The sequence below is a fragment of the Tetrao urogallus genome (genome assembly GCF_951394365.1).
Source record: "Tetrao urogallus genome assembly, chromosome: 5".
Classification (NCBI taxonomy): Eukaryota; Metazoa; Chordata; class Aves; order Galliformes; family Phasianidae; genus Tetrao; species Tetrao urogallus.
Window position 1 is genome coordinate 45,008,757 of NC_136818.1, and position 15,886 is coordinate 45,024,642.

The following is a 15,886-nucleotide window of genomic DNA, read 5'->3' on the forward strand; positions in this document are numbered from 1 at the left end:
CACTTACATTCCAAAGTCAGCATGTCACAGTAAGACCTCCTTGTACTTCTGGACGAGTTGCCCACATGGTCATGTGAGATTTTTTACATCTGTGCTCATCAGACTAACGAGCATGTACGACCAACAGCTGAAGTGCTCTGTTCTATCACAGGTGATCTTTATAACTGTATCAGTACTTCTGGCACTAACTCCCCAACCCGAAACTAAAATGTTAGATGAAAGCATTTAAGAATTGTCAGGATGATTCTTTCTAAAATACCTCTAAAATACAAATACGTCTGCTATCCTACAAAATTCCAGATGCATGGTTGCATTGGTAGGCAACCTACAGAAAAAAAAGCTTCAGACAAAACACATTTGTAAAAGATTTAACAGCACTGAGTTTCTGATTATGCACTCAATCAATTTCCCCATTGGGAAACATAAGAAATACAGTTATTTCCCTGGCTGTATCTACTCTGATTACTGATGTACTCAGCAAATTCTGATTCTCCTACTTACACCAATTAAAAACTTACAAAGTACTCTGAGAGAGCCCTCCCCAGTAATTTCTGAGCTCAGCTAAGTTCTGATTGAAGCAACAGATTCAAACTGGACAGAATACCACATAAGATTTATGTAAAGATAAAAGTCCACAAATAGGTTGCATAGTCAAGCAAACTAAGGCAAGCATTTATCCTGTTTCAGTTACGCACAGAACCTACACATCTATATGTTCTTCCTGGGATGCAAGCAGGGCAGCTGAACCCACAATAAGAATCCATAACGTTGCACATCTCCTACAGTAACCCACTTGTATATTACAAAGTCCACATACCAACAGCAGGAGCAGCCAATATACAGGACATTATATGGACAGTGACTGTTCTCTAGCGAACAGAGCTTTCCCTTAAGCATCAGTGAGCAGAAATAGTAAGCATTACCTAATATCTTCCTCATTTTCAGGGAAACTCCAGAAGGCAATCCGAAGCTGTAGTTGCTCAGGAACTGGAGGATAAACTTTTTCCACAACCTCAAATGGAATGTGAAATGCAACCTGTTTTGCAGACAGTTCCACCAATGGGATCACCAGCCCATCTGGCAAGACAAGAAACAAAATGCAATTAGCCACTGAGGGAACTAAACAGAGGAGAGGCAAAAGGCACTAGAGCAGAGAGCACTTCCCCGCCTAACTCACCGAATTCAAAGACATATTTTGATAGTACAGTGAAAGGCAGCACAGAAATTTTCTAAAAAACTGACTACTTGCCAACCTTACGTTTGTTTTCAGCCCCTGATTCATTAGGCAGCATCCCCTTCTCACAGATTAGCAGTCTTTTATTATCACAGGATTATTTCTCCATCACCAGTGATTTTTATTCTACATTATAGATGGAGCCTATCTTTTACTGTGCTATATTCCCATACACAAATGTGAGAGCACAGATTGTAAAATATACAGTGATGGTTAAGTGAGTTATCCCTTTCTTTACTGCCAGCAGATACGCAAGATTTTAGGGGAAAGTCATCTTATTTCCCCTTCTGACAGCCAGTACAGCTAACTAAAGAAAATCACTATTGTTAATTAGTGCAGCAGTCATCTTAAATGTCACTGCTGTTACTACAGTAGTAGATACCATAGAAAGTGCAAACCGAGGTACACCAGTACTCAAAATTGCTCTGAGAAATGAAAGAAGTATTTCTTGGAGTTTTTTACTGCAGTTTTTGCAGAGGCACTTTATCCAAATCTTTCACTACAAAACATTAAATAAAAAAAGAAAGAGAGAGATAATACCTAAGCAATCTCTACCCTTAAAGGTACAATATCTGAAAAAGACTTTAGTATGAGTTTTAGTATGAAACACCTGTGCATCTTTCGAAGAGACTGCAAGTGGATGGTATTTCTTTTCACAACTATGTGGTGTGGGGTATGAAGGTCAGACAGAAATAGCAAAGCCACACTGGGTTGACAGAAAAGCAGCAAATGCAAAAGCAATCCGTTATTCCATTAGTATGTCTTATTATTACATATATTTTTCTTTACAGTTAAAGAGTTACAGTTACAGTTATGGACTAGGACTCCTACAGTCAGTTACCAGGACTCAACAGTACTAACAGAGCAGATCACTGCAATTACCCTCCACCTACTTCATTACACAGCACAGCTGTTCTCCTTCATGCCTAAGCAAACTAGCTCAAGAAAAACCCTATGACAAGCATTGCTGAAATTACCTGTCCTGAAAATAAAAAATCCATCTTCCAAGTGGGAAGGAGTCAGTACTACTAAACATAAGAAACATACATGCTTTCTGATGAATCAAACAACTGTAAAGCACTGATCTGACAATTTTCAGGATGATCTGACTTCTGCCAGTAATAGGGCAGTAGTACTCAATGAGAACCCCAGGGAGCTTTTCAGACCCCAGCCAGGAGCAAGTTGGGAAAACAGCCCTACATGACACGAGCAGGACCCTACTGCTGGCCACCACTTCTCCCCACAGACCCCTGCCCAACTCCTATGATTACACAACATATTAGCGTGGATCCTTTGAAGGAAATAAGTTCCCAGGAGCCCCTTGACGAAAGGGACCCTTGGATTAACTCTTCCACATAATCTACCAAGACTTCATACAATGAGAAGAAACTGCGGTTTTATTAGAAAACGAGTCACGCGAGCACTGTCGTGTCAGCTCAGCCACATGGCCATGACATGGCTGCAAAAACCACTGTGGGATGACAGTGAGCCTGGGACAAACAAATCCACCAGAAGTATATCAAAGTCAGTCCTACTTGAGAAGCCTTTTGGATTCGTTCTGTTAGGAAGGCTCCAGTGTAAAATCTCATTCTGAGATTTTACCAGATTTGCAGTGAACTAAGGTAACTGACTGACTTCGTATTGAACTCAGTTTCATCAGCTGTACTGCGTTAATAGTAGCCTGCAGGAGCCAGCAGCCAATTAACTGGAACAGCTGTCTTCAGCACGCACTCAGCACATAGTTTTGATATTCTCAGAATAAAGTGAAAGCAATAGCATCTGAAGTGGAAAAAATAATCTAAAAAGCAATAATCTTATCTATAAAACGACGGATTTCTCTAAAATGTTTAATTTTCTAGATGGAAAAAGAGCCGTGGAAAAGAAATGGTAGAAGATAACTGAGAAGTAGAATTATTTGGATGATACTTAAAGGACAAGTGAATTTGCAGTAGCCAAGCTGCTACGTAATGTAAGCACTAAAATTAAGAAGTTAAACTGCCTTAAGTTTCAAGGGTGGTGTGCCATGTACAGCCACAGTGATAGAGACACTTAACCTGCATGGGATTCAGAACACAGGGACTTCCCCATTAGGTCTTCTGTACATTCAGTTGGACACCCTGAGATAAGTGCTTAAATTAGACAATATTTTTCTTTGAATACTAAACAAAGAGATCCTCTCCAAAAGTTTATCTCTAAATACACAAATCCACTACTGGGGGATTTATACCTGCTTACATCAAAAGGTATTATCAGTGAAACACACGAAAGGTACCCCTAAATACTACAAAACACACTTTGAGAAGAAAACAAAAAGGAAAAGTGCTAATAAAGAAAAGGAAAAGGCATTGTATATCCCACTCAATGCAAAGATAAAGACAGCAAGGAAGACTGCAAAAAAAAATTAAAAAAAAAAATATAGCAATAAAATCAGAGATGTAATAGAATATCAATGAATCTGCAAGATACATTTATCTGAGGGAGAAAAATTTAAACTGTGCTTCCTCTTGAGCAGCAGACAAGATGATCCAAAGAGAGCAAAGGAAACTCCTCATGTCTTCCAAGAATAAAATTACAGGCAAAGCATAAGCAACCTCAACATTTCTGACCTACATGAAACCCAAATCCCAGGTCTAGAAGGGAATCTCAGAGATAATTTGATCTGTACACCCTACTAGCAGGCAGGACCAAGAACTTCTCAACCATTTGGAATAAATTGTGTCCCATCTATCTACTGCTATGTGGAACACACTTTTACATGAGGACCATCCTACCCTTTTTGTTACTGTTTCATGTGAATTGATTTTATTGTAGTTTTACAATAGCTATAACTTTAGCACAGACACAACAGAAACAACAGCAACAACAAAAAACCCAATCCAGCTCCAAATAGCTAAGGCAAGTTATGCACACAGAAACATGCCTTCACCAATGGAAGCAAATTCCATGCCATCAGGGCTTATTGATATGGGTGTGCTACATTTCTTAATCTTTCCTAGCACAGGGTAGGCTGTAGCAAGTTGCAGCTAACAATTGTTCATAAAAACAGATGATGTTCCAATAAATTCTTCAGTGCAATAACAGAGTTTTCATGATAGACAAAAAGAGAGAGAAGACTCTACTTGAATAAACAGCAAAATAGGGGCCAGGAGTTATTAAATGGAACTGAAACAAATCCAGCTGGACCAAACACTGAATAAATTTGTTATCTAATGACATTATTCCTATTGGGTTAGTTTCAGTTGACACATGTCCCTAAGAATAAACTATATGTTCAATAGATATGAACAAATACAAATTGAAGGGAACAAATCTCACAGTATGAGATAAGACAGTGCAAAGATAAGACTCACTGTGTTTCATACATACCCGTATATCTTAAGGAAAATAGGGTGATGCTTTTCAGCAGAACAAATAAACCATACAGTAAGACATCTTAGACTGCACTATCTTCTGAGAGATGTGTCTCCAGCTTTGATTTTATAGTTATCTCTAGTCCACATCTCACATTTCCCCTCACCTCTACCGCTGGCCTCAGTCCAAAATGCATCAGGGTGGAACAAAAGTAATACAGCAGATAGACCAAGGAGATGGGGAAAATGAAGCGAAACACTTCCGCTATTAGAAGAGAAAATGAGATCAGTAAAACTAACAAGAAATACGTAGCATGTCATCTTGATCAGTGAAGATGTATGCAGGGGCGTTATAAAACCCGTTTTACAAATCTCATTTAAAAAATGGTATATACTACATTTCTTTTGGCAGGGTTTCCCATGTAGAAAGATAAATCTGTCAGTGTGGAATGTCATTTTAGCATTTAACTAAAATAAATCAAACAGAAATATATCAGTAAGGGCCCCAAACTTAAGGCAGTGACATATTTTCTCCCTAGTGCCCCTTGAAACCAAAAAGCACTGTGAGTTCTCAAATATGGGAGAGCCATGCAGTGAGCTATAACATACTTAAATCAAACCTCTTAAAAATGGTGATCTTCTTGTTGTCTTCTGCACATTTCTGCTGTTGGTTCTGTTTTAATCTCCCTTTATTTAACTTTCCAAAAATTTAATCTCAATGTTGATGCCTTGAAGAAGTATGTGTCAGTGCAATGTGTTCCTTTCAGTCTCCAACTATGCAACAAACATCAGAAAACTTTACCTTTGTCTTGAATTCTGTTATACTTAAGGAGAGAATTTTGACTGCACAGTCACCCAAGGTGAATATTGCAAAATCAATCATGACATTTTTAATTAAAAATTTAGTCTCCATTTTGAATATAAATTATAACTCCAAGATGTTTAGGCCATTACTTACATCTCTTTCCCTATTCTTCTTCCATTTTGTTGCATAATCAATGTGATGTTAAAAGCAGGATACATGTTTTTAAAAATAAAAGAAATTCACTTTTGAGGACAATACACACTGCAAATGTCTGAAAAAAGGATATTTTCACTTCCTTCAAAAGCATTTCTCACACAAACCTCTTTCCACAAGGCCCATAAGAAGAGGCATTCAGGAAGGAGCAGAGCCAATTCAGTGGTCACCAACACACCACCACCTGCTTTTCAGTCACACTAACATTTGACACAGGCAGATCACAATTCTGTCACAGAATCATAGAATTGCTTACGTTGGAAGGGACTTTAAAGATCATCTACACCAACCTCCTGCCACGGGCAAGTTTGCCACCTACCAGATCAGGCTGCCTAGGGCCCCATCTAACCTGCACTTTAGGAGTGCCTCCAGAGATGGGGCATCTGATTAATGTTTATAAATATGTAAAGGGAGGTGGGAGGCAAATGGATGAGGCCAGATTCTTCTCAGTGGCATGCAGCAATAGAACAAGGAGTAATGGCCTAAAACTTGAACAAAGAAAGTTCTATATTAACACGTGGGAGAACTTCTTTATGGTATGGGTAACAGAGTACTGGAACAGGTTGACCAGAGAGGCTGTAGAGCCTCCTTCTACGGAGATATTCAAGACCCATCTGGATACTTAAATGTGTGACCTATTGCAGTGTATCTGCTTTAGCAGGAGGGTTGGACTCAATGATCTCTTGAGGTCCCTTTCATCCCCTATGATTCCGTGATCCACAGCTTCTCTGGACAGCCTGTTGTTGTGCCAAAGTTGAAGGAAAGAGGATTCAGGATAAAAGAGTTTAAATAGAACAGCTTGAAAAATTTCCATCATACAGACTCACAGGCAATCCGAAGGAGTAGCTAGAAAGCTGTATGACATAGTAGAAAAAGGATCAGCTAGACCTGTGCCTGGACTAATGAATCTAAGAATCTAATAAAGAACACTGGATTAAAACCGAAACAAAACACCCACCACCACCACCAACAAAATAACTAACTCACTCGATGCACTCTTCCAGGCTTGCATGGTAAGTCTTACAACTAGAAACTCCTTTATTTCCTAAAAAATCACCACACACCGAACTGTAGATGACCTTCTGCCATCACACAGTTGGTCTCTACACAGTTGGTGTAGTTTGTAGTGGACACACACACGTGTGTATCACATTGCTCTGGCACAACTGGAGCAAACTGGTGCTCTCTGGGCAGCTCAGTAGACATACCAAAGACTGAACAGGCACAAAGAACAAACTCTTGCCCCAACAACAATCAGCACAAGAGAAGAAAATCAAACTGGAAGGCTGAGGAGCAAAGAAGTTGTGCTAGTCATCCCATGGCCTAGTCAGACCTCCAGGACTGAACCAAGGTACATCAATGTCAGACCCTGACAGGTGAATGGACACAAGCAATGCCTCCCAACTCTAGTCCAACTTGACTACCTACAGAATGATGCAATCTGAAAGGCTGAAGATTCAGTGTAATACTCAAATAGTGATTCCCAGCTGCCTTGAATTAGTATTCTCCTGTTTTAGATTAATAATTCCGTGTTTCACGTTTTTATTTGTGCCAAGGGGGGGAAAAAAAAGGCAATTTTTCTTATTTTTCTTGTCAAAAACAAGCAAACCACAGTATCTCTAAAAATAGGAGGTTCTTTCATTTTACAGATTAAGGAAAAAAATGAAAATGCATGTTCTGGCTCCTAAGATACTTGAGCAGTGTCAGCCTTCAGAAAATAAGCAGCTCCTTTACTCTGGAACAGCTTCTCTCCCAAGTTAAAACAAAGTTTCAGCAATTTCTTTCTTAGATACCACTCCAAATCAATTCTGTGCAAAACTCCCCAGCATTAACAAAGCAGCTGCAATAACAAATGGATAACAGCAGATTCTGGAAGAAATTCTTTAGTGGAATTCATCTATGTGAGTTATTCACATGCTGGAACCGAACAAGAAGGCTGGATAAGAAAATAATACATAGTAAGTGGTAGAGAAAGGATACTACAAATGCTGCTGCTGATTGTTAATCAAGCTTGCTCAGAAATGATGACAAAAGGGAATGTTCTGATTTGATGTCTCCTTTCATAAACATTTTTGTATTTTTAAGATGTCCACATGTTCAGACCAGACTACCAAGTGCAGCCAAAATTTTAAAAACATAATGGAATCGGAATTCACAAGACTTTCATTTACCTCTTATTTTCTTCACCAAGGGTTATACAACTCTCTCTGCTTTTCACCACCATTTTTCAGCAGTGAAATTACATTGAGAGTAAATGTGGTAAGGTAGCAAGTACAGAGATATATAAAACCAAGCTGAAAGCAAGAAGAACTTGGGTAAGCCTACATCAGATCTAACCCAGAGAATGACATTTTTATGTTCAAAACAGTTGAGAAGTGGAATAAGCAACAGAATGTTTTCATTCATGTGTACTGGACAAGACTCATGAGATTCATAGCTAAAAGCTTTAAAAATACAAATCCCAGATGGGGAGATTATGGTCCATAATTAGAAACCTCCCACTTAAGAGAAAATCTGATGCAACTATTACCACACAAATTCCATTGCTACCACCACAATAACATTTTAAGAATGGCTGTTTATTACTTTATCCAATGCAAAAAAAGCTAATTTTATTACAAAAAGGTGTCCAATTCATCCTCAAAGTCTCAGCTATATAAAGCAAAAGCCATAGCACGGAGTCAAATGTAAGCTCCACCTGGCTTCTGAAAATTGCCCAGTGCTGCAATACAGTTGATGTATGTAGCAAAAGTATTTGCTTGCTCAAACTACCTGTTTGCTCCTGTAATTACACTTCATTTCAAAACCAAATACATACATCTTTTGGCTAAATCTATCTTGACACCACGTCTTCTGTCTCCATAATTAGGAAGCAGGAAAGAGGTTTGCTTTTGTTTTTAAACTCAAACCTTAAAACACACCTACACACCAAAAGCCAATACTTTCGTTTGTTTGATTTGTACACAAGTCTTAGTAGATTTGAAAAATGCAACACTAAATTACATTGTGGATTTGTGGTGCATAAGTACTTTGGGGTTTTTCTCAAGTGTCAGTGAATTCAAACATGTTGAGTCTTGCAGTTCCTCTTCTGGTCATCAGAAAAAAAAAAAAGAAAAAAAAAAAAAAAAGAGGTCTACTGCCCAGTTGGTTTTTACACTCCCTTTCTACACGCATACCAAACTAAGAAAACCAGCTGACTTAATTTTGCAGATCATCACAGAAATAACATTGCCGTCATCCTAAGATCAAGCACAGAGTACAACCCAAACCAATTTTTCACCTATCACAAGAGGGACCCTACATACCCAACAGAACACATATTCAACTCCTCCTGGCAGCTGTTTCAACATCTGAGTGAGCTAAAAAGTACTTTATCCTGATTGTTTTTCAGGTTACATCTTCCCTGTCACAAAGCCAACTTCTCATTACGCTACCACAGGATTTCAGGAAGCATACAAAAGCCCTCCAACAAGAAAACTGGTGAGGCTTCATAATCCTATCTAATACCTCACAAGAGAACTAGAACTTAGAAGATGCATGAGTGTGTGGGCTCCAACAGTACAAACCTACCAGGAGTTTAAATGAGCAGGAGTATGCAGAAACTCCCATACTCATGTCCCAGCTTCCCCTACAGAATTCTTCATTTCTTCCCATTCTATGTTACCAACAGCAAAACCATCTGCTGCTTATAAAGTGGTCGTGACCTGCCCTTGGAAGAACTTTCTTCTGAGATGCTCTAGTTACCTGTGCCTCTCCTTTAGAAGTTAAAGCAACACTGAAAAGAACAAGCAATCATGCATCAAGCTGCACCAGGGGAGATTTAGGCCGAACATTAGGAAATACTACTTTTCTGAAAGAGTGGTCATGCACTGGAATGGGCTGCACAGGGAGGTGTTGGAGTCACTGACTCTGGAGGTGTTCAAGGAATGTTTGGATTTTGTGTTGAGGGATATGGTTTAGTGAGTACTACTGGTGATAGGTGGATGATCCTGTAGGTCCTTTCCAACCTTGCTGATCCTTTGATTCTGTGATTCTATGGATAAATGAACATAGCATCTTAGAACAGAGCTGTGCAGAACACAACAGAAGAGTAGGAAAGTATCTACAAAGATCACTGAATCCAACTTCCTGATCACTTCAGGGCTCACCAAAAACTAAAGCACATTATTGAGGACATTGCCCATTAGTTAATCATCTTAATGATTAAGCCACATTTTAATCATTAAGAAATTACAATGTACCTAAGTAATGTAGCACCAGCATTAGCAGGGGCACTTAGCACTACTGAACAGACCTAAACCAGAAGCCTGACGCTTTCTGCTACAGGACTTCTTAGAAAATGATAAAAGGAACAGCCCTTCACATCAAAAGGCTACAATGAACATTCTAAGGGACTTCAGTCTCAACACACATTTTAGGAGCAGTTGTTTGCTTCTACACCTCCCAACTTTATCTGTAGTTTCTGTGCCAGCAAGAATACTTTCAGAGGTACAACAGGGCAGTATGACATTAATAAGAAAAATAACCAACCCTGTTGTGTTATTCTCTTTTCACCTCCGGTGAACATGACTGAGGACTTCATTACATCCAAGTAACCTCTAACTGACAAGCAGATAGCCCAGTACTTGACCATCCCTGAGGCCTCTTGCACTTACCAGGCTGAAGAAAAGCTGCTTGTATGAAAACAACCTTTGCTCTCCGAAGGTCAGTTGGCTGAAGAACAGATTAACCTTCTTTCCATCCCAGTTTGTGCTCCTTATGCCCTCACAACATCCTAGCTGCAACATTCTTTATGTACTGGAAACAAGATCTCTAGAAAGAACACTTGATTTCAGTCTTCAGAACCTCAGGACAAGGCAAAGGTGGAAAGCTACAGGTAGAATTTAATAACCAAAAAGATCTTTGACGGAGAAGGGAAAGGAAATTCAGGTGAAACCAAATTTCATGATTTCTGAACTCCAGGACAGAAACATTTGCACTTTCCCACACCACTGAACTCACAGTCCTAAGATCTCACCAGAAGATCCCAATCACTTAAGTTCTGCCTTGCAGTTCACATAAGATTTTGTTGCAAACATACACAAAGTATCTACAGAAAATATCTGCTTTGAACGTATCTCAGAACCTCTCTAAACACAAGTCCATCTCAGAATGGAAAGCTGTTTTTTATACTCAATTCTATTGCTTCACTCTCATGCAGCAACTGTGAACACCTGCACAGAGCTGTGCTGATGCAACCAGAACATTTGATATTCTGCTGATGCCTTATGCGAGATGAGATTTATCAGTCTCTTCAGAAGCTCTGAATCTTGAGAGCAAAATGTCAGTAGGCTTTTTTCTCAGCTCTCCCTCACTGTAACACGACTGAGATCCAAAAAACTCTAGCACCGGCATTAGGCAGGCAATGCAGTGTCCACGACTTGACAACCTCCTCTGGAAATGCAGACAAGAAATTCTTTATCCAATCACCCTTCAATTTCCCTCCCTAAAAAAGGAATTCATTTCAAAAAAAGAGCAGCCTGGGCAAGCAACCGACAGCTGTTAGAAAACCTAAAATGAGCAGCAGATTTTTGTAAAGAAAGACAGACAGTGCTACAAAACACTGTATTCATGCCAGGGCTGGCCAAGGTTTCACAACAAAATGGGCAGCTTGCATTCAGAGTAACTCTACAGCTGACGAAGCAGATCAGCTGCAGGCTCGGCGTTTTCCTGGCACCGCTGCTCCGCGCTCCTGCAGACGGCATTCCGTGTAACCCACACCGTGCGCGCAGAGCACAGAGATCAAACAGCTCCTGCTTCCTGCAGGGAAGGCTCCGTGCTACCGCTCATCTCCACTCGTGCCCCATGCAAAGTATACTAACATCTCAGACTTCACAATTATCCGCAGCAGTCAAGGACAAGCAAACAAGTGACAAAGATCAACATGGATCAGATACTATTCAAAATGCAGATAATGGAAGATAAACACAAATCAAAAACCCAGACTGCATCGCAGCTGAGAACCTATTTCTACCAAGTATATTGCCATGCTTTCAAATGCTGAAAGAATGTCACACAAAACACCGTGCAATCTACACTATTTAAAGTGCTATTCTCAACCATTATTATCCACCCTGAAGTTGTGCATGCCCAATTAATCCCTAACCAGCTTTATCCTATGCCCACATCCCAGGGCTGCATCACTCGGCCTCCAAACAAACACACAGCAAACACTGAGGTGCTGCATTGCAGAGCATTATCAGAATGAGATCTCAGCCCATTTTAGTGAATCTTATAGTAAATTTATTGTCTGAAAAGAATAGATCAAGGATGAGGCCTTCTCACCCCTAGGGTGAAAAAAAAAAAAATTTAAACATCTGTCAGCAACTCGAAGAAGACACTGCCTTTTGGTATCACCAATTGAAAACCACTAGAGGTTTAAAAATCCATTACCTGAGACGGGAGTCAAAGTTGCACACCTAAGAGCTTCTAAGAAAATTCCCACCTGTCCCCTATTTTCACCTTCTTGGGCTTTGTAAAAACCTCCCACAACGTAAGCTCAGGTGTGTGTCTCTACAGGAGGCTACCATCCCACCCACTGGCACTCCCCAGTGCAGCTCAGGGATGCCAGCACAGCCCCAGCTGCCACTGTGGGGGCCCAAAGGCAGCCGTCCCCAGCCTTCCTCCAGCTCTCCTTCCCTCTCACTGGAAATAAGGCATCTGCCCAATTACTGTTTGGTTCACCATACAGCAAATAAAAGGGAGGAGAGGCCACCTCACTGACAACTGAGCATCAAGGATACATGGAACAAGCCAGCAGCTGCAGAACGTTTACACAGGAGGAACCCATTACAAGTACATCTATCACTAACACTGCGCAAAAACAGTAACAGAAGGAACACCAGAAAACTGTGAGGCATCGATCGTGTAAATTTGCTTAGTCAGATGGATACTATCTCCCAAGATATTTCCAATTTTACAATACTGAAGCAAAGTCAGTCATCTTCCGAGAACATCCCTGAAGTTTTGAAGCATTTCCTGCTCTTAACCAGCAAGGGAAAAGTAACTCCCGTCCTTGAGAAGCATAAGCAGCTTAGCTGAGCCTGCACACTGCTGCTTTAAATGCAGTCCATTAGGCAATGAAAACTACCAAAGGCATTCAGGGTCAAACAATTAACTTATATACAACAGATCACCTTCTCTCCAGGCCATGCATGGAAGTTATATGGAAGTGTAAGTTGCAAATATTTTCACACCTGGCCCATCCAGCTAGCTCTGGTAAACAAATTTACAGCTGCAGCTCCCTTTTTGTCCCACCTCAGCATTTAGTGACCTAAACATGACGTAGCAAAAGTAATTACATGTAACATGCAGCAGAAACCATGAACAGCTCAAGAATTAAGCGATATCCTATAGACTATACAAAGGCATTAGATTCATGTAAATAGTAGTAATTTCATTTTTAAAGCTATTAATTACAAAGTAACTCACTGGCAAGACTATAATGAAGTTTACGTGTGAAATACCTAACAGTATTTTTTACATCAGCAATTGGTGCTTCTTAGACACACGGAACTTAAGCATTCAAGCCACCAACAAGCTATGCAATCAGCCTCCAACATGGATTAACAGGGCTTCATGTTTGCACACTTTCCAAAAGACAAGACAGATGCAAATTTACCAAGCAAGAATTCCAGCAAAGGAATATTGGGGGGGGAGATGAAAATGTAAGTCTCAAGAATAACAATGTGTCAAATACACAAAGCCAGGCAAACCTGAACACATATTGGGATCTGTGAAAATTGAAGTCCTACCAATACAAGAAATAAGGCATGGATAGATTCCAGAAGGTCATACAATACTCAATATTCACAGCTTTAGCAAATTTTGCTGTGTTCCAAGGAAGAATCTGTCACATACATTGACAAGACGCCAGTAATAATGGATTGACTACAAGTAGGCATTGTTTCAGTGAACAGATCTAAAAAGAGTCCAGGTGGCAACTTGGCTAACTTTGCTTCAAGGCTACATCACTTCTTCCATTCTTTAACTCTGGCTAGGGACACATGCTCAAAGCAGCATCTTTACTAATCTTTAGCCTAACAAAAAAAATGTAATAAATAAAAAAAAAAAAAAGTAAAATAAAGAATATAAAATGAGATTTTAAATGTTTTCAGACCTCCACTAATGCATTAATCCTGTTTACCACTACTTCAAGATGGCAAATAAAGGCCATCACCTACTTGTTTTTTCACCTCTCCAAACAAAAGAGGAAGTCAGAGTTGGCCCAAGCACTCACCAGCCCCACTGGTTCAACAAGTCACCTCTGAGTGTCTGAACTTGTGAGGAAGAAGTGCGACTGGATGCCTTCCTGTAAAGTTTCCCACTGCTTGCAGAAAACCACAGGGCAATAATTCTTTTATCATGGTTTGCATCTACATTTTTGTAAAAAAATATGGACTTGTTTTTTGTCTCTGACCTTCCTCTTTCACCTTCTCTAAGGCTGTTCTCTCCTGTACTGTAGCACCCAGCTTTATTCCCAAGAGCAGATGTGGTTTCTCCTGCAGACAGACTTTTTTCATCTTCCCCCTTTCTTATCCATTTATCCTTTCCCTTTCTTCTACATGCCAATCCTCATCTCATATGAAAAAGGAGCTCAAAAGCTACACTATTTGTCCCACAGCCGCAAACTAAACCTAATGGTCAAAAGGAAGACAAAAAAGCCAATGAAGCATCAAAAAATATCACTCATGTTCCCTACCTGCAGCAGCCATCTGAGGATGTTAAGAATTTGTTTAAATACACTACTCCTGCAGCCCTTCTAGGTCTCCTTCTGAGAAAAGGGAACCTCTTAATTTCCCCATTTTTTTCAGTACTGCCCATTTATCAACAGATTCTTATTTAAATACAGAAAAATCAGCACATATATTTGCCAATTGAATACACATCTTAACAGAATAAACAAGGTCAAATGTAGTTAAGTACCAACATTTTCTCCTTTCTTTTGTTTTTGTTGGAGTAAACTAGAAACACTAATAATGACTCATAATAGTAATGTTTGATTAAAACCAGACAGTTTTCACAGAGCCATTTATCTCAAAATACGTAGCTCCACAAAACTGTAACGGGTATATCACAGCCTGACAAAGTTCCTTTGTTTCATTCTTTTAAGAAGATATTATGTTTCCAGCTGTATGGAAACAAATACATATGAATGAAATGTATTCAAAATAGCACTCTCTCTATAAGCCACATCTTCAGCTGCTAAAGCACCAATAAAAGCATGGTCAAAGAAATCAGTTTCAATGTTTTCTGATGCTGAACAAGCAGGAGGTGGCACAAGCCTTGCCAGAATGTTACTGTCTTTCCATAGATGAAGAAACAGGGAAAAAAGGATGCATCAAAAAAACCACACAGATTCTAAGCAACATGAGAATCTACTTGTTGGTAAAACTGTGTATACTCATGGCCCACGAGTACACAGCATCAGAGGAGGAAACTTAGAAAGGCTTGGACAGGTACACTCTTTGCTGTGTAAAAAGCCAGCTGGAGGGCTGGGCCACTGAGTGGTGGTGAATGGAGTAACATCCGGCTGGCAACCCGTCACAAGTGTTGTTCCCCAGGGGTTGGTATTGGGGCCTGATCTGTTCACTATCTTTATATAAAGGGATTGAGCATACCCTCAGTAAGGGAGGAAGTGTTAAACTGCTTAAGGATAGGAAGGTCCGACAGAGGAATCTGGACAGGCTGGATTGCTGGGCTGAGGCCAATGGGATGAAATTCATCAAGACCACGTGCTGGGTCCTGCACTTTGGCCACAACAACCCCAGGCAATGCTACAGGCTAGGGGCAGAGTGGCTGGAAGACTGCATGGAAGAAACAGACCTGAACATGTTGGTCAACACTTGGCTAAATATGAGCCAGCAGTATGCACAAATGGCTACAAAGGCCAACAGCATCCTAACTCATATCACAAATAGTGTTGGCAGCAGGAGCAAGGAAGTGATCATCCCTCTGAACTCAGCTCTGGCGAGGCTGCACCTCGAGTACTGTGTTCAGTTTTGGGCCTCTCACAAGAAAAACATTGAGGCCATGGAACGTGTTCAGAGAAGGGCAACGAAGTTGTGAAGGTTTTGGAGCACAAGCCTTATGGGGAGCAGCTGAGGGAGCTGGGATTGTTCAGTTTGCACAAGAGAAGGCTCAGAGCAGACCTTATCATTCTCTGCAACTCCTTGAAGGAGGGTTATGGGAAGGTGGGGGTCAGCCTCTTCCCCCGCATCGCTAATGATAGGACTAGAAGGAATG

At 40.3% G+C, this 15,886-nt stretch overlaps 1 protein-coding gene across 1 annotated transcript in view; it reads right to left on the reverse strand.

Moving 5' to 3' along the window:
- Window positions 1-15,886, reverse strand: part of ZSWIM8 (zinc finger SWIM-type containing 8) — a gene marked incomplete at both ends in the record, with an annotated part of 60,489 nt that overhangs the window by 35,908 nt on the left and 8,695 nt on the right. Inside the window, one exon of the mRNA XM_079535290.1 lies at window positions 924-1,077. Within this exon, the coding sequence (XP_079391416.1) occupies window positions 924-1,077 (154 nt within the window). The remainder of the gene's footprint in view (window positions 1-923; window positions 1,078-15,886) is intronic.